Source organism: Stenella coeruleoalba (genome assembly GCF_951394435.1).
Source record: "Stenella coeruleoalba genome assembly, chromosome: 14".
Classification (NCBI taxonomy): domain Eukaryota; kingdom Metazoa; phylum Chordata; class Mammalia; order Artiodactyla; family Delphinidae; genus Stenella; species Stenella coeruleoalba.
Window position 1 is genome coordinate 40354423 of NC_137160.1, and position 19880 is coordinate 40374302.

Here is a 19880-nt window from a genome sequence, read left to right on the forward strand (position 1 = left end):
ACTCCATTTGGAGGAAAACGCAGTGTTTTTTCAGCAGGGCTCACAATAAACCAGGTGTCTCAGGACCCTGGCTCTGATGCTGTTTTGGGTGCGTGGCTGTAAGGAGAGGGGCTTGAGAAATTAATTTTGGGACTGAGGCATATGGAACCTATTTTGATTTTGATTTTTTTTTCACAACTATCGTCTGAGTTTGCCAGAATTCCCAAGTTTAGACACGACCATCTGCAGAAGAACTGCCTTCCGTAAGTGGTTGACTTCTGTCTGCTGCTCTGTAAGTAGGCTCTGTTTGGCTTTGATTTACCCCAAACGCATTTTGAAGCTGAACCTTTAAAAGCCAACCCCCCCTGCTCCCCCACCCCACCCCACACACCCTGACTTAAGTTACTTTCTTTATTCCATTCCCTAAAGGAGTCTATACACAACTGGAAATTTCATGTTCAATATAAAATGTTCTGTAAATTCACCGCCCCCCCCATGGCAATATACTCTGTTCACACAATTTTGCGCTGACAACTGACAACTATACTCATGTCTGTGACCATCTTTCTTCTCTCTCTCTCATAACAATCTGTATTTTCACTGGGGGAAGTAATCCACCTCCACCAGCCTAAGACCGACAAAGGCAATCTACCCTCTACCCAGTTACAAAACAAAGAACAGACTGGAAAGAGGTATGAAGAATAATGGCATTTTTCTTTCACCTGGGAAACACATCTTTGAGCTTGGGCACATAAGGATTTCTGAAGTCCATTAATCATCTATAATCTGAGTGGTTTCTTAAGTAACGTCTAAAGGTATCAATGCTTCGTAGGAAGCCATGTCCTGCTGACCAAAACGGCTCTGAAGTCTCCATATATGTCAGGGTGGAAAAGTACCTGTGAGTCACAAGAACACTTTCTTTACCAATCACTGGACTTTCGCTTGGTCTAGGTCAAGGCCTCACCTTTAATTCCCTTCCCACAGGGCTGTTCTTTGGTTCATATTTTTTAACATTGTCAAGGTTGGCCTGTTCCTACATACTAGGTAAAGGGAGGTGCATTATTTCAAACACACTCGTAAATGTGGCTTTTTACTCAGAAAGAAATTTGGGGGGGGGGTCATCCTAACAGAAATAGCCATTTTGCAAACACTTCTATGGACCCACAAGTATTATGATAAGAGTTTAAAAAGAGATCAAGACAATCACTGATCTAAAAATGAATTATTTCCTTCTCTTACAAGTGGCATCTTTCTAAAGTAACCTGTAAATATACACTGAAGAAAAGAAGTGTATATTTATACCCACTGATTAAATATGGAGACAAAGGAAGGAAGTCCAAAAGTTGTTCATCAACCTGAGGGGGGATGAAGAGATTGGGTCCCAATGGCAGACACTCACTTAAATGTCAGAGTTTTCCTCTGCAAAGCTTTGTAACAACAGAAATAGATTCTGCGTGAGTGTCTGCTTCCTGGCTCCCTCCTCACAAAAGGCTGATGTGAAATCCCTGTGGCTGTCCCTGATAATGAACTGGGCATCCGTTGGGAGTAACTGGTAAGTGTCCCCTGAACCAGAAACTTCTCCGCCTTTCAGCTGTGCATAATTCATTCTCCAGATTCCATACCGTGAGGGGGAGGATTTAAACATCTCACCAAAGAAAGAGTATCTCCAGATAATTCTCGATTCATCATTTGCTCTTTATTTGCGACCCAGAATATGGGGGCAGGGGGACAGTATTTGGTTGGGGAGGGAGATCAGGATGGAGGGAAGCTGGAGTCACAGAGGGTCTCTGAAAGACAAACACTGACAAGATGAAATCTCCCTGGAGAGACATTCTGGAAACTGTACTGAGTTTCATTGAAAATTGGGTATTAAGGCGTCCACTTAACTTGTGGAATAATTGATGGCTGCATGGACTCTAGGGCTGGGAGGGGAATTTCAGGGGTCATTTATTGTCTTCAGGTAATAATAACACACTTAAGCCACCGTGGGCAGATGTGCATCTGTTTTATTTTTACAGGGCTCTACGACTGTCTTACGGGATGAGACAGACAACGCAAAACGGACTCTTCCAGGCACCAACCCTCCCCAGAGAGCTCAGCGGGGGCAGAGGCCTGGGTGCAGTACTAACTTTAGACAAGGACAGCAGAGAAGCATCAAGATACACCCACAATTATAAAATGCATATATTTTATTAAAACACAGGATGTGAAATATACTCATTTTTCCTCGAAATTAGGCTATTCACCATTTAGAGCTAGTGAAGAAAACCAGTGTAAAAGAACTTTAATACTAAGCTGCTTAGAGAAACATTGCATAAAATATGAGTTTTATCAGAGGGCACAGTAGCCTGCTCTTTATTCCAGGCTCTTCCAAGCAGCCTACCATTGCGACTATTAACGTGCCCTTCGTCAGCATCCACCGCTTGATGATAATGCTTTTAATTGTGGCGCAAAGCTCCATGTCGTCTCACAATCAGAGGTCCTGCCTCCAGCTAATCATTGCCGTCTCCCAGAGAGAATGAACAGAAAATAATACCCTTTTGCAGGGTGTCCATCCCATCTACCATTAACTGTTCCTTTTAAAAACAGAGATCAAGCTCCTTCCTGCCACACCACCAAGTATTCCAAGGACTATTTTTTAAAAACAGAATATGATTACAACAGATTTCTCCAACCGCCTGCAAAAGGAGACTCTCTAACTAGCCTTGAAAATCAACCTCCACTTAACAGCCTTGTGGATATCTGCGTGAACCCCACCAGGTACTATTCAGTCGGTGGCTCCTTACCTTGGCTACCCCCAATATTGTAAGGAGATGAAACAGAAATGCAATTTTCAAGATGGCATACACGTATAAGTATAACGGAGTCACTTTGCTGTACACCTGAAACTAACACAACATTGTAGATCAACTAGACTTCAATAAATTACAAAACAAAAAAACACTCCTGCATGGCTCCACCCCCTAAGGTCCAGAGAGTGGTTGTTTAGCTTGTCTGAGATTTTGAGGTCATGCTGAATGATGAAAGACATAGACGATTTGTGTTCATTTATTCAATGTGTTAAAATTGCATGCTAAGTAAAATATTAATTGATTTGTTAAAAAAAAAAAACCCAGCATATAAAGGGTTTGGGTTTTTAAATTCAGAATTAACAGTCAATTGCTACGGCCCTGAAATGACTTGGAAACTTGGCTCTTATCCAAGGAGTGAAGAAATTTGGGAATTCTAAAAGTTTTTTGTGGCATTCATAACATTCACGGACATGAATGAAATTCAACTGCGTATAACGGAAGCAAAAAGTTTAAAGCCATAAGCACACATACACACACACACACACACACACACACACAACACACACACGCCATATGGTCAGAAATGCAACTGATTATAACTGATTACATTTGCCTAAATGTCCATCTGTTTCAAACAGTGAGTGGCTTGGTCCATGCTCTGAAAATAACTTCAATGACCCAGAGCTCATTCCCATGCCACAGGCTTGGCTGGCCTCCTCAGGGCACCAACTTTTGCCCAGTCCCCCCGCCCCTCCTCAACTTGGCTCCGGGTACATCCACTCGATCTGGACCATATGCCTTCTGTTTAACTTTCCTAGCCCTACTTGGCCCTGTTCCTTCTCACCCTGACCTTAGCTCTCTCCCATGATCCTAAGTCATTTCCAGTCCCAAGCCTCCCCCACCCCGCATGACCTCGGGTCAACCCTTCAGGGCATGGGTGCTCCTGCCACCGTGGTGGGCGGTCATGCTCAGTTGCTAATGCCCCCTGCATAAAACCAGGTGCGTAAGACGTAGCAGAAGAGTATGTGATGACTGCATGAACACACCACCAATACCAGGCAAAGCCGGGTGGGGGGCAAATTTTGTTAGAAGTGTCCCCCACCTCCGGTTCTGAACTATTTTGTGCTCTCGGTGGTGCTGATTCCTCCTCAGGTACTTCTCATCCTCAGCTGTGTGACTTCCTGAAAACTTCGCGTAATAAAAAACAAATGAGGGACGACAGCTTCAACGCTGATCCTTAGGGATAATTGGGGCTCAAGGTCTTACGCGAAGTAAGGGGTCATTCCCAGCACTTGGCACCATGGGTTACATCTCATGCTTCAGGTTCAGCTCAAATGTCACCTTCTCAGCAAGCCCTCCCTGACCACACTCTAAAGTGGCCTCCTCCAGGTACTCCTCCACCACCTGTTCTTTCCTCCGTGATACTAACACAAGCTGTGATTATCCCGTTAGTTTACTGTCTGTCCGCTACCTCTTGCCCTAATGAAGTTAGCTCTATGAAGGCAGGTTCTTTATAGAATACATTTTGTTACCGTGTGTCTCCTATGTCTAGAGCAGTGCCTGGGACATAGTGGGTGCACAGTAAATAAAACCCGAATGGATGCATGTGAGGGAGAATTTCGTGGGGAGGAGAAAGTTACAGGGTTCCCAAAATCATGCCATGTAAGCCAACTGTCAATACACGTCTCTAGTGCTGTGTGAGATGGTCAGGTGAGGATAAATTAGGGTTGAGTGAACTAAAGGACTCTGGTGTCTGCTGTCTAAAAGAAAGAAGGGAGTAGAGAAACATGCCATTCTTCATGTCTCCAACACCAGGATGAAAAGCACACTCACTATTTGTACACATTTCAGCTTCATGAGACCGCTGATCTGGCTTCTAACCCCAGAGCTACCACCAACCAGCTAGGCGAACTTGGGCACATGTGCCTAACCTCTTTGGATCTCCTTTCCTTCCCAGGAGTACGTAGTTAACACTCATCTTCTCATTTAGTCTTCAGGACAATGCTATGCGACAGCTACTGCATTTCTGCCATGACGGAGGAGAAGGTACACAGACTCGGGGAGGGTTAGGCACTCGCCCAGTCACAGTTATTAAATGCAAGAGCTGGGATCTGGACCCAGGGCTGATTCCAGGAATCCTGCCCTCAACCAAGTCCCTTTCTGCTCTCGGGTTTTATGATGTCACGAGAGTAAGTGAGAAGAAGACAGACCTCCAAGTGTGAATACCACTGTGGCCTTGAATAAAAACCATTTTTCCTTTTTTAGTCCTCATTGTACATTTTCCCTTTAACCAAGATGACCTTTTAACATAAGTTTTCCTGAAGAAGAGCCTGAAATGGAGAGATGTGGGTAACTAGTTTTACTCAGTTTAATGCTGGGAATGAGTTTTGGCTCAAAAACCTGCCAGCTGTAACATAAGCCATGCTAATATTTTAGGAATCACCGCGTTTTGCATTTCTAGTTACTACGTATCTTGGACTCAAGTCTCTCAATTTTCTTTCTGTGGTAGCTTAGTCAAAATGGACAGAGACCACGTACACTATTACTGCTTATAATTTTTTTCAACTAATAAAAGGCTTCAGATTGATGTCTTGACTATGTGTTTAAAAAAACCAATTTCTTAAAAAACAAATACCAAACACAGATCTCTGGGTATCTCACTCTTAGAGACTGGTGCCTATCCAAAGGTCTGTATTTACACTGTGGCAAAATTCATTTTTAAAGTTACGAGAACATTCTGAAACGGAAAGGGAAACTGAAGTACCAATAAAATTAAGCCCAAAAGAAAAAGGGAAGTACAGGCCAGTGTTAAACTATGTCCCAGTGAATTTAACTCTAAAATGGACGATATACACCCACATACCCCCAGCCCTGTCCTTGCCACCCACTCTTCTTAATTCTTTCCTTAAACTTCTTAAATACCACCTTTAGTTGACAAGGTACTGATTGGCTTTGTACCTCAAACCCACTCCCCAACCCCAGAGGACATCCTGTGAATTACATCCAAGATGGCTGCAAGTCATGAGCACAGGAAATGGAAATTTCTGTCTAAGATTAGTCATGTTCAACCAAACTGGTGTAGCAGTGAGGAAATACTATCAAAACTTGGAGCACTATTTCATCACCAGTTTCCCAGGCCATCATTCCCCAAACTTCCTTTCCCAGGTGAAATGATTCATTTAGGCCAGAGAATAAACTCCCCGCTATCTGCCTACAGTTCTACCCCAGAGTCAGTGTTCATCCTTCTTTCCCCTTCCCTGGTTTCCTGCTACTCTTGTCTGGGCAACCAAACACCAATCCTATCTGCCTTGTATTGGAGTATTAAAGTTTTGTTTGTTTGTCTGTTTTAAGCCAATAAACTCATTTACTATTTATTTATGAGAATGAAGAAAGGGCTGATAGACTTGCATCAAAATACCCAACAGCCCCTGACAAAAATCAGTTCACACACACACACACACTCGCTCTTAACCTGCAGTACCTCTCCACTCTCCTATCTGCTGCCTTTTCACAGGTCAAAAGTTAAAACATTTCCAGCCATCAGTGTAAGAACACTATGGTTCTCAAAAGGAAGTGCAGGTACTGAGCATGTGAGGAAAAAGTGGATAAGAACTGTGGCATGTTCAAACTGAATCAGGTACAGAAATACCAGAGGGGCAGATACACAGTCAGACCCTTGGGTTTAGGAAAGAGTTGGATGTATAGCAGTTACTTGAATTGAAGCCTCCTGTTTTGATTCTGCAGTTCTACGGTATGAGGCCCCCCAGGAGCAAAGGACAAAATTTAATATACTGTTGTAGTTTAACAAACGCAGGGGATTGTGGTCCCTGCTGAATTTGGAATGTTTTGTTAAACGTGGGATAAAGACAGAAAAATAACAGTTGATTGATGAGCACTCAGAAATTATTAAGGGAAAGGAAATTACTAATGAGAAGACTTTATGAACAACTTGACTAAATAGAGGTGTTACTAGAGACAGGAAAGTCTAAAGGCATTCGGGGAGTAAATGACGTGAGTTCCAGAGTGAATGTGTATGTTAAAAACTGACCAGTATTTGAGTCAATTTGAATGGATGAAATTTGGCAAAGTGCCTCCCCATCCTGCCCCCATGCCTAGTTTCTAGGTTCCTAAGATTAATTTAACTTAGAGACTTTAAAACATATTTTAAAAATGAATTTGAATTCAGCAACTGAGTATAATTGTAACTTTTTTTTTTTTTGCGGTACGCGGGCCTCTCACTGTTGTGGCCTCTCCCGTTGCGGAGCACAGGCTCCGGACGCGCAGGCTCAGCGGCCATGGCTCACGGGCCCAGCCACTCCGCGGCATGTGGGGTCTTCCTGGACCGGGGCACGAACCCGTGTCCCCTGCATCGGCAGGCGGACTCTCAACCACTGCGCCACCAGGGAAGCCCAACTGTAACGTGTGTGTGTGTGTGTGTGTGTGTGTGTGTGTGTGTGTGTGTGTGTGTGTGTGTGTGTGTGTGTGTGTGTGTGTGTGTGTGTTTCCCCAGACTTAAACCAAAGGTCTGATATTATACTGGTTGACCCAAAGTCGCAAAGACCTAGTTTACTTTACTTCAGTGTTAGTTATACTAAGCATAATAAACACAATTAATACCATAAAAATATGAATTGACTCTATATATTTTTGTGTATATATGCTATAAAGGATTAATTTCTATTTTAAATTAAGGTTAAAAAATCTCATAATAGTGTGATGAAGCAAAGAAAACAATTTCAAGGTAGAATGCTAGTTTAAAAAAACTACTATTTTTAAAAAGTAGATGTCAAAGTGCTATTTTTTTATTTTTAAAAATATTTTATATTAAAAAATCAGTACATTTTCACTAGAGAAAAAGTAGAAAATAAAGATAAAAATAAAATTAAAGACCTCTTTTATATGAGTGTGTGGGGTGTGTGTGTATTTTATACATGTACATTTATAAAAACAGTTATACACACACACACACACACACACACACAAATACGTACACTAGATTTAATAGTGTGCCCCCTGGAATTCACGTCCACTCGAAACCTCAGAATATGATCTTATTAGGAAAGAGAGTCTTTGCAGGTGTAATTAGATAAGATGACATTAGGGCCCTAAATTCAATGACTGGTGTCCTTATGAGAAGACCGTTTAGAGACCCAGAGAGACACAGATACACAGGGAAGGAAGTCATGTGATAAGAGAGCAGAGATTGAAGTGATGCGGCTACAAGCCAAGGGACACAGAGGGCAACCACGCAGAAGAGGAAAAGAATGAATTCCCTTCAGAGGGAGCAGAGCTCTTCCATCACCTTCGTTTCAGACTTCCAGCCTCCACAACTGTGAGAGAATATGTATCAAGCCACCTAGTTTGTGGAAATTTGTTATGGCAGCCCTAGGAAACCAATACAATGCACACGTATTTTTGTACTAATCAGCTTACTTCTCTTAACACATTTTGAACATTTTCCATATCTTCTTCATGTGTAGTACTTGCACTACATTTCATTGTTCAGATATACCACAATATACCCGATTCCAGATTTTATGTTAACATATTTAATTCCTAGAACTTCTAGTTTGGTCTAGTTTCCTCCCTTTTTCAGTTATTATTTCAGGACAACAGAACCAGCAGTCACTTAAATGCAAACAATGACCAAATCATTGTTGGCTCACATAAAAAGACCTGGACGTTCGTCTATGTCCTATAATTCTTTTTTTTTTTTGTGGTATGCGGATCTCTCACTGTTGTGGCCTCTCCCGCCGCGGAGCACAGGCTCCGGATGCGCAGGCTCAGCGGCCATGGCTCACGGGCCCAGCTGCTCCGCGGCATGTGGGATCCTCCCGGACCGGGGCACGAACCCGTGTCCCCTGCATCGGCAGGCGGACTCTCAACCACTGCGCCACCAGGGAAGCCCAGGTCCTATAATTCTTTAGGTGATTTTGGAGCGAGGTTTAGTTGTTTGCTAGTTATTGTCCTTAAAGCCAAATGGACACCATCGGTTCTGGGCTCCCTTGTTAACAGGAAAGGAAGCAAGCAATCATCTTATTAAAAAAAAAAGTCATGTTCTTGGCCATCGTAAACTAAGGGAATCACAGGATGTCCTGTTGAGTGGTATTTGGCTTCCTTTCATGGAACAACCTCAATTAAAGCAAAAAGAACACTTTCAACTCTCAACTGATCCTCGAGTGGCTATAACTTGCTCAGTCCTAAACAGAACACAGAAAATAATCATCCATGACCTAGACAGCAAGAGATTACTGCCATCATAGAAGCAGTAATTCAGCTGAAATCTGGCCTCACGGTTTTGCAATGAAATGAATAAGTGACAGATGAAAGAAGTTGCACTCGAAATCTACTAGTAGACCTATGGCATTTGTGAAGTCACAAGTGACCTTTATTTTATAGTATCTTTGGGTTTTGAAACATATGTGGTTAAGAAATTTGGTTTTCAGCGGCAAAGATTCTGGAAGCCAAGCATTCCTACCCTTTCAAAAATCACAAGGGCCCTCAGCAGATCCTTTCAGGTAAACCTAGGACCTTACTGAGCTTTTGCTTCCCAGTTTCTAAACTCTACTTGAGGCAATTTCTCCTTAGGGGTTTTGAGAAGTCAGGAGCCAAACTGGCAACAACAACAGAAGTGCCAGATTAGACAGAATGAAAAGGAGTGAGCAAGATTTAAAAAAAAAAAAAAAAAAAAGGGCGGGGGAGGCATGTGATGCTTTGATTATCCTGGGCAAAATTTCGAAAGTATGAAAATGGCTCCTTGCTCTCTTTAAAGAAGAAAACGTTTCTACACACATTTTCCTTTTAAATTCAATAGCAGAAAGTTTCATACAGCGTTAAGGGAACATTCAATAGAAAGAAAAGAGTATCTACAGAATTACAGGGTTCTTCCCCACAGAGTTAAAAGAGCATCTCATATCTATCAAGGCCCCAAAGAAAACACAGCTCCAAAATTTAACTCTTTAATATAACTTTTTAAGTGGATTTAGTGGTTTTTCCCTGAGTTAATATAATGATCCTGTTATTATTTTGCAGTCTTTTTTAATAGAATCATTTAATATATATTTACTAAGAGCTGGACCTAATTGCTAGAAAAGGCAGTGGGGATAAAGAACACGTAGAAAAAACTATTCTTTTTCTTGAGAGGTATTATATTCAGGTTAAAAACACAAGACTCAAACCCATTAAAATCTAAGTCAAGACTATATTATAGTATCTAGGTTATACTTTTTATAATCCTCTTATAACAATAAACCAACTAATTTTTTTAAACAGGCAAAGCATCTGAACACACACTCCACTAAAGAATATACACAAATGGCCAATAAACACATAAAAGACACTGAACATCATTAATCATCAAAAAAACATAACTTAAAATCTCAACAGTATACCTGTACGCATCTGTAAGGATGGCCAAATTGAAAAGACTGACAATACCAAGTGCTGACAAGGATGTGAAGCCACTGGAACTCTCCTATGCTTCTGGTAGAAATGTGAAATGGTACAACCACATTGGACAACTATTTGCAGTTTCTTAAGTTTCTTAAACACCAATGATATTACCCAAACATTCCACTCCTAGATATTTACCTCAGAGAAATGAAAACATTTGCTCCACAAAGATTTATACATGAATATTCATAGAAGTTTTATTCATAATTGCCAAGAACTGGAATCAACCCAAATGTTCACAAGCTGGTAAATGATAAAATATGGTATAGCCATACAGTGGAATACTACTCAGCCACAAAAAGTAATGATGTGCTGGTAAACCCAACGTGGATGAATCTCAAAATCATTACGCCGAGTAAAAGAAGTCAGACACTAAAGAGTACAATTTGTATGATTCCATTTGTATAAAATGTAGTCTAATTTACAGGGACAGAAAGCAGAGCAGTGGTTGCCTGGGGCTGTGGACAGAAGACATATGAACTGCAAAGGGTACCAGGAATCTTTTGGGAGTGATGGCTTCAAAGGCATACATACCACCAATACTCATGGAATCATATACTTTAAATGGATACAGTTTACGGTATGTAAAATTAATTCTTAATAGAGTTGGTAAGGTGGGGGACAGCACAGTATAATTTGTTTGAATTTTTCCCAGACTGAATTTGAACTTTTAATGAACATCTGCTATGTGCCAAGTATTGTAACACGTACCGACGACACAAAGGTCATAGCTAATTATAAAGACAGGGTAAAAGGGTACATTGAAATTACAAGCAACAGTACTAGCTAACATTTTTAAAGGCATTTACTTTTGCACCATTCACTGCTTGGTATACTTTATATTCCGTATCTCATTTAAGTCCTCATTAAGAACTGTGAGGTTGATGCTATTATTATTTCCATTAGCACATTAGGAAAATGAGGCTTAGAGAGGCTAAAAAATTCACCCTGGATGAAACGGTTAGAAAGGGGTGGCAGAGTGTCTCAGGCCAGAGACCAAGCTTTGCCTGCTACCGCTCCCTGCTTCTCTGAGCAGCAATCTGGGACTTTGAGAGCCCCAGTTGGTCTTACTGGGGGGTACACTAAGTTTTGAATGGGAGGTGAGGTAGCAGTGACACTCATCACACAGCCTGCAATGCATGTTCACACTGACATCTTAAAGTCGGTGATATGACAATGCTATCTGCCTGTCAGAAATTCCAGGGAAAGACAAACCGGCTTCCCAAACACCAAACCTGCTTTTCCGTTTATTGTGTGTTGCCAGCCCCTCAAAGGGGTGTTGGAAAGACTTACAGGTCCCCATGCCTTCCTGTCCTCAGCCCCCTGCCTAGGCGGCTGATGACTCTCATCTCTTTTTCCTTCTCTCTGGAGAATACGTGCTGGAGGGACAGATGTACTAGGCCCCCAGAAACAGAAAGAGATGGGAAGCCAGGGGGGAAGGGGAGGGGCTGACACATCCACCCCAAGAAGCCCTCATCCTGCGCTCCCCTCTCCACCCCACGGCACCCACCAATCACTCCCTCTTCCGCTTCCTCCTTTTCTAGCAGAGACCTTGGCTCACGAGCTCCGCAAGCTTTCTACTTCGTGGCTGCCGCCGGTGAGCAGCAGGTCCCTATAGCTGGGATAATGTATTCAAAGCTCTCCTATTGTTTCTTCTTAATTGGTCAGTCTCCATGGGATCCACTCAGCCTTCACCCAGACGGGCGGGGGAGGGGCTGGTGAATGCAGATGGCCTGTTTCCTAGCTGGTGTCTAGCACGACCGCGGGGGGTCCCATCAAGGCCAGATATTGCTCAATAACTTCCATAAGGGGGCGAGTCAGACTCAGAGCTGGGGGCGGGAGGTGGGGCTTGGGGCAGAGGACAGCAGCAGAGTGGCTAAGAAATGGCCATAACCCGCAATCTCACATTTTTAAGGGCCCCTGCACAATACCTGACACACACCAGGTGCTCAATAAATGAGCAGAGAAACACCCAAAGCGGATACTGACAAAGAATCCTCACAGAAGATTATTTTGCAGTTAGTGCAAGATTCCTGTTGCATACTAAGCAGGCTGGCCGCATCACAAAAAAAGAACGATACTGATCACGCTCCGATGGCCTCTGGGGGAAAGGAAACAAAACATGGACTATGCATTGCTATGTGTGAAACCTCAAGGGGCGGATGCTGTGCGAGCACGTTTCATCTGTGATTTGCGACGTTTTAAAGGGCGGTACTTGCGTTAGGCAAATCTTTAATATCATCCATGTGACTTCAACAAGTCCATGATATTTTGAGATGCTTCCCAACACACTTCAGCACGTACAACTCACTGTTAAAAATCAAAACTCATTTAATTTTTAAAATGCTACTAAGGTGTTAAATGAAACACCATTGATTGATTAGGTAGTGCATTTACATAGTCGTAAGCTTTTTTGTTAAACAAAGAAAGGTACCCAGGGACGGTCTGTACAGTTCCACTGCGATTAGTCTATATTCCTTCAGTTTCTCCATGCACATCAAGGAAATATGAATATATAAATTTTCTTTACATAAAAGTTAGAATACTGTACTATTTTAAACATAGTGATGGTCAGTACAAATATAAAACTTGGCGGATCAAAAGAGATAAGCCTTTTACTTTTCCCCAAGTGACTACCTTCCCACCACGTAGGTCACTCAACAATGCTCAAACCTGTGCCTTGGGGCTGTATAAAAACTTATACACAGAGGTCGTGGTAGGGAACACACACACTCAAACATAGCTTTTATTTACATGCGCCATTTCTAACAGCTTCTGAAAATTACAGGAGTGGTAATTTTGCCCTGGCCGAGCATCAGCACAAGAATCAAAGAATTACTTTCTTGGGGTCAGAGGTACCTCTTCACCTCAGATTTCTTCCGTCAAGCACTGCCTTCCTGCCTGCTGTCCCCAATACTAGAGGCTTTTCAAGAAGGGGCTTTGCATGATTTATCTCTGAATTCAAGTGCCTGGCATGGAGCCTGGCGTACAGAAGGAACCCCGTAAGTTTGCTGAAAGAACAGATTCTTAGACTGCCGGAATTCTCGCTTAAATTTTGTTGTTGTTATTGTTGTTTGCAATATGCGGGCCTCTCACTGTTGTGGCCTCTCCCGTTGCGGAGCACAGGCTCCGGATGTGCAGGCTCAGCGGCCATGGCCCACGGGCCCAGCCGCTCCACAGCATGTGGGATCTTCCCGGACCGGGGCACGAACCCGTGTCCTCTGCATCGGCAGGCGGACTCTCAACCACTGCGCCACCAGGGAAGCCCTGGCTTAAATTTTAATACAACAATAATTGTGTAATTATTTAAAGAGTGGAAATTTAAAAGATTTTATTATTAATAACCTGAAAACACGTTTTGGCTTTCCAAAATGACAAAATGGAAGTTGACTGGGGTGGGGGAAGAGGAGCCCATGTTAGTGGCTGCGCCTTCTCCTGATTTGCTGAGCACCAAATGCAAACCTTGCGCGGACCCAGGCGGGCTCTTGCATGAGGGGAGACTACTGTTTGTAACCAAAGTAGAACTGTGAACCCAAGAACGACGCCCTGAGATGTCAATGCCGCTGGCATTTTTGACAAATTACCTTTCAGGGCTTTGCCAGGGTAGGCTCTCTTAAGAACAAAGAATTAATGTGTTATAAAAGAAAAATAAACACTACTTCTAGGAAAAATAAAACAGTGTGCCTCATAGGAAGAGCACTGTCATGTTACGGATGATGTAACAAGCACTGGCTATAAACCTCGGGACCAATTCTGTACGCAAGATCCCAAGTTTTACAGACTTCTGCCAATGCACACTCTATAACGCGTGCTCTTCAGTTTCAAGTCTCTTGCCCTACTCCTCTTCTGTTCCACGTCATAACCCAAATCTGGCTCTTTGGGCACATTTTACCTGCCCGAAGCAAATGAGGTCTAGAAAAAAGACAAAGACTGAGCTCTAGTTGCACTTCCTTTACTAGATACATTACACAAAAGCATCCATCACTAAAAGCAGCCATCAACTTGACCATCCCATGCATCTATCACCACCTTCCGCTCCTTCAGAAAAAACAAGATAACGCTTTAAGTCAGTCCTGGTTCAAGTGAGTAAAATTCGAATTAGCCTGGGGAGTTTGGGAGGATCAAAATAGTGTAAACTCTATACAACAGCCATCTCTTTAGCCCAGTAACTATGAAGTGGGCATCTGTAAATACAGAAGCCACCATCTGACCTAAGTACCAAACCCGTTCTGGGAAGAAGTTGCCCTGATTGGTTCTACTGAGGGAAAGATGACTTGAGCCAGGAACATCTACCTACACTAGAGCTGGAAAGTTCTCTCTGCTAGAGCAAGCTAAGTATTCGCTAGGAATTCTGGGCTCTGCAGGGTGGGGCACTGGAGGATTCCATTTTCCTTTCAACTCTCACTGCAAAACGGGAGATCAATTCCAGCACGCACCTCTGTTTTTACTATGTTGTCTTCCAATTAATGTGCTTTCAATGGCTTTCTATTTTCAAGTCTGGTCACCTGCCTGCCTTCCAATGCTCCTGCCCTACTCTCCGCTTCTGCCCAATACGTGCCTTGCCAGGCCCATGAAAATTCTGATTCTAAAGTCTGCACTCTCTTTTCACCCAAATTGTTGGTCTCCACCAGTGTCTCTTAGCTCCCTACAGCACACTGGCCTGGAGGGTGTCTTTTTCTACTTTGAGTCACTGTGGGCTCAGGAAGCGCAATCCACTTTTGCTATCAGACCAAGCCAAACATTCACAACAAAGTAAACCTGTTACAAAATGAACAGCTCACACATCTGACTTTGAAATAGAACTCAAGGTCCTTGAAGGCACATCTGGCAGAGAGCTTGGCCAGAGTACGACTCTCAAGCGTTTGTCAAATTAATTCTCCAAGCCAAACGGAATATTTAGATTAGTCCTGATATTTCCCCCTCCGCTGACCTAATGGATTATTCATTGCAGCTTCAAGAGGTCTCTGTGTATACAGGAAAGATACTGCGTATGGAAATCAACCTCCTAAATTCAGAGGACCATCTCAAACCACTGTTCTACTAAGATAATGTACCGTAAAGAGATAAGACCAGTGACAACCACTGCTGAGCAGGGGTGAGCCTCTCACCAAGGGCACCAGGAAGACCATCCCCTTAGCAGACGCCCTGACAAAGGACCCTGAAAAGAAGTTCAAAAATTGAGCACCTAATAATCAAAGCATCAAGTACCCTTTAAAAATACTAAGAAAAATGTAAAGGACAAAAATCACTTTTTCAAAAACCTCCTATGACAGTGGTAAACCCAGATGATACTAATATATACATAATGGAGATGTATGAAGGAGACTTCTGCTGTCTGCAGCTCCTATTCAGGGGAATGTGATCTGAAGTCTACATTCTGGTTAAAGTGAGGCGTGTCGCAACAGCTTCTATTAAACAGAACACGCTTTCACAACTATCTTTTGTGCACATGCGTGTGCACACACACACACATTATTTCTTTTTGTTTTCCTTACCACGAGTTCATTTTTCAAAACTGGCAAAGTTGGATGTCAGAGCCAATGTTTTAGGCTTAAGTTTTCGTTGTGCTTTTCTTTACAGTCCATTGCCTGGGGCCAAGTAATTTATTATTATTTTTTTAAGTATTCAGAAACACATGCTACTGTAGTTCCGTGTTCTAACACCCATGTGGAACCAGTCCTCTGGACTTATACATTCATTCTTAAAAGCCTGGAGTATGCAAACAAAGATGCAGTGGGCAGAGGGCCAGTTAATAAATTTCATTTCCTACGAGCATCTGCATGAAACAGAGCTATAGAGAGTCGCCCCTCCCAGCAGAGCAAGAGCTCGACTTGTTCGCTCTGTGAATTAAACAGTCACCTCAGATGGCCCACACCACATTTATTTTTTAGGCAGCTCTTAAAATATATGGATTTCTATCGCTCATAAATGCAATGAGGAAGCTGGGCCTGAGAAGGCAATCACACAGGAGTGGACGTGAGCCGTGGAAACACGTCCAGTCAGCTCTGCTGAGCCATTTTTGCCCTTGCTCTTTTCAATTGAAATTGCTAATGGAAGGGTAATTTTCTAAAGGAAACTTGCTCTGCTAATCGAAGTGCACTCTGTTTCAATAATGATTTACCACCCCCTCTAGTTCAGTCTGTAAAAATGGGTTCTGTTTATACCAAGAGATACCTGGATCAAGATATCTGGGTTGTGAACCATATTTGATCCTTATTTATAAACAATCTCGTGCACATATTATGACAATAATGTCTCCTCCTGGGAAGAGTGACCACTTGCCCCCAGATGGGGCTGGAAAGAACAGTCTTGTTCTCTGGGTGTCTGCTTCTCCTCTCACCTGTGCTCCCAGCCAGGTGAGGGGTGTTCTTGTCCTGCAGTACCTGGAAGAGTCCCCTTTCAGTAATAACTGCGCTCATCTTATATCTACATACCTCTTAAGATGGTGTTTGTTTTAAATATTTGAAGTTAACTTCACAAAAACTTTTATAAGAATGTGATGAGAGAGTCTATATGTAATAAGAAAAGGTAGAAAATAAAGCCAAAGATTGAAGGACCTGCTGCGGCCCTACCTAGAAGTCAGTAAAGGAACCACAAAGAGAATTCCCTGTGATACTCCCAGGGCTCTCAGCTGACTCAGGCCCCTCCGTGGCACTCCAACAGAACTCTCAAGCTCACCTCATCGTTGGGGGCCAAAATGAACCTACAGCCAAAGTAAAACTTACGTGGTTAAATCTCTCCTCTGGCTTTCAAATTGCCTTCCAAGTTTCCTCAGCAATTAAATGGCAATATTACTCCAGCCTCAGGACGCCAAAATAATTATGGAACACTTCCTGGATAGAAAAACGTGTCACATTTTTCCTTCCCCTCCACCCCTCCAAAAAAATAAGTGGTAGTTATACTACGTTGGTCATCCACTTTGAAAGAAAAACAGACCAGGGAAAATATCAAGTGTGTCTGTCTCCATGTGCACTCTTTACATAACACAATACAAATGTAATTTTGGAGTCTTCTTTCATTTAACCTATGACATCTCTCACTATAGCATCCAATACTCCTATTATATTAAATACAAAGGTGATGATGCTCTTAGTGACTTAAGATTTTGCTCAGTCAGATCTTTATTCAAATTCAGTTTTGTTTTTCACATAATTTCAGGTACCATACAGGGACTCAGACAGCAAACTGGAAATAGTTCAGGAAATGGAAATAATAACTTGGACTGAATTTAAAAGGTGAATAAATTTTTATTTTAAAGCAATAATTCATCAACAAAAGGTAGCATTTAACCTTTCTACCAAATGATTTTTCCACTGCCATTGCAAGTTCGCTCATATGACTAATAAAACCCAACCAGGCGACCGCCTTCGTTCGGCCCATGTGGTAAAATTCGAACTCTGTCTTAAAAACAACTGCTACCTAAGTGCCAGAGGTGAAATCACTGAAGAAATATGGGCTTCAAATTTATCACCTATAAGAGCAGTTTAAATAAGTGCGGTTTAAAAGCAACTCAGAGTTTTTGTTTTTGTTTTTAAATTCTACTTTAAGCTTTGGAATGTCCAGAGAAAGGTGGAGAGAAGTAAAGGAGAGAAGGGACCCAAAGTTCCAGTCTCATGGGTCTCCAAAAGGAGAGTCCCAGAGGTTGTGGACCAATTTTGGTTTATATTAAGCAAATTTATATTAACCAATTTTGGTTTATATTAAGTGCTTGGTTTAACCAGCACTTGGAATCTCTAAGGATGCCATGTCAACATATTACTTGGAACCATAGGCATGAGATTTTGGTGACCTCATGGGCACAGCCAAAATTAACTCCCACTATTTATGTAACTGCCAGAGATGACAGGGCAAAGATTGCTTATAATTTTTTTTTTTCAGTCAGCTCATAGCATTTCTTTGGTCAAAGAGAGAGGATGTGGGGGTACTTTCGGCTCTATTTTTAAAATATGCAATATTTACACACACACAGACTAGTCTGCCCATAATACCATTTGAATGTTTAGATGAAGGCATTAAAAAAAAAAAGTTATTTCCTGTTGCTCGCTGAGAGGATGCATTTCAGAGGTATGTGCGCTCTGCCTCAAAGCAAAAGCATTGTTAGCGGTTATCAAGGTAACATTTAAAAATAACTACCCCAGTACAAAAGAACTTCAGAGGAAATATGAGCGAAGCTATCAGTCTCCCTTAAAGTCTGGCCTTGAGCTGCATTAGACTCTAGCTGCATTCTCCATTACATTGTTATCCTTATCAAACAATGCAAACAATTTTAATGAGCTTATCTACTAGAACATATTGCCAGATATGCTAATGTAAAAATGATGCCAACCGTACAGGCTGCCTCATTAATCAAAAGGCTCACAACACAATGACCAAGATCAGTCCCATCCTCAAATCAGACCTCAGCAAAATACCAGGAATTACCTTCCTACTGTAAATAAGAAGGGCGGGCTCCCCCACCCATGCGGAGGCCATAAACTCCTAAGAAAATGCATAACGGCACCCAGTTCTTTTCAGGTCCATTGCAGTCCAGTCTCTTTCTAATAAACCTTGGGTTCTATGGAGAAAATTTTGATGAATGTCTGACACCGTGACCTCTGCTGTCAATCCTTGCACCAATCAGCGAGCAGAATTCTTACAAAGCTCCATCAATCTGGCGGTTCAACATCACAGACTGCAGCTTAATCTAGAGGATTCCATCTTTCCTGCACACACGCACACCAGGGCAAGCGCAAACCTTTTCCTCACCATCCTCCTGGTTCCCTGTCTTCAGGCACAGCCTACCTCATGGTTCCTTTAAAATCTAAAAAGGAAGGAGGAAAGGAAGTGCTCCAGCCTGTCTCCCTTTGGAGAGGGGGAGAAAATTGCTTGCATTTTTAAATCAATGTGGAAGGAAAGAGATGGAGGGAGACCCCTTGCAGGCAGCAAACCTATTCACAAAATGCTTTCCATCTGCAATCGGGAAGCCTCCGTGCACACCCAACATGACACATGGAAACAGATAGCAAATAATCACAACCGCCTTTACAAACGCCCGTCTGCAGCCGGGTCCGGGGGCAGCGTCTGCTCCATTATATAACGGGCGGACTTCCGCGCGCCCGCCCGCCGCGGTCCCCCGCCCGGCGCCGCTCCCGTGCCAGCCCCATTACCTGTAGGAACGCTCCCCGCGCACTGTGTGCTTCCGGAAAGGAATGATGGTCCCGTTATCCTGGATGATGTCGTTGTTGTTCTCGCCATTTGGGGACAGGGTTTGGGTCGGCCCGGGCATTGGCGCACTCCCGAGGATGGAAACAAACCGCTGTGGGCTGGCTGGTGAGGAAGGTGGCTGCGTCTCGCCTTCCCGCTCGCCTGCTCCTCGCGCAGACCGCGCCTGCCGCCTGCTCGCTGCTCGCAGCTCCCTTCTCCTCTTCGGATCCCGCCCCGCCCTCTCGAGGCCCGCCCTCCCGGCTGCTGACGTCAAAGCGCCGGCAGCAGCACCCTGGTCACGTGGCCCGGCCCATCCCCATAGCAACTCGCTAACTCATCACCTCGTCTTGATTAGCGCTGGGCCCCGGCGTGACCACGCCAGCGGCTCCAAGCAGGCACCCGGGCAGGCCTACATCTGGCATGTAAAACCCCAGGCCACCCCCGGCCCCCCTCGCAGACTCGCCTGGGTCTGAA

At 43.2% G+C, this 19880-nt stretch overlaps 1 protein-coding gene across 4 annotated transcripts in view; it reads right to left on the minus strand.

Annotated features, from left to right (window-relative positions):
• MAPRE2 (microtubule associated protein RP/EB family member 2) overlaps window positions 1-19880 on the minus strand; it is a 163204-nt gene that overhangs the window by 81734 nt on the left and 61590 nt on the right. The window contains exon 1 of one of the 4 annotated variants that reach the window (XM_079943253.1): window positions 19370-19567. The exons of 2 other annotated variants lie outside the window; for them this stretch is intronic. In XM_079943253.1, coding sequence (XP_079799379.1) covers window positions 19370-19457 — 88 coding nt within the window. In that variant the 5' untranslated portion in view covers window positions 19458-19567. Of the gene's footprint in view, window positions 1-19369; window positions 19624-19880 lie in introns of those variants that run through there. One more of the 4 variants, XM_079943250.1, reaches the window with a different exon arrangement.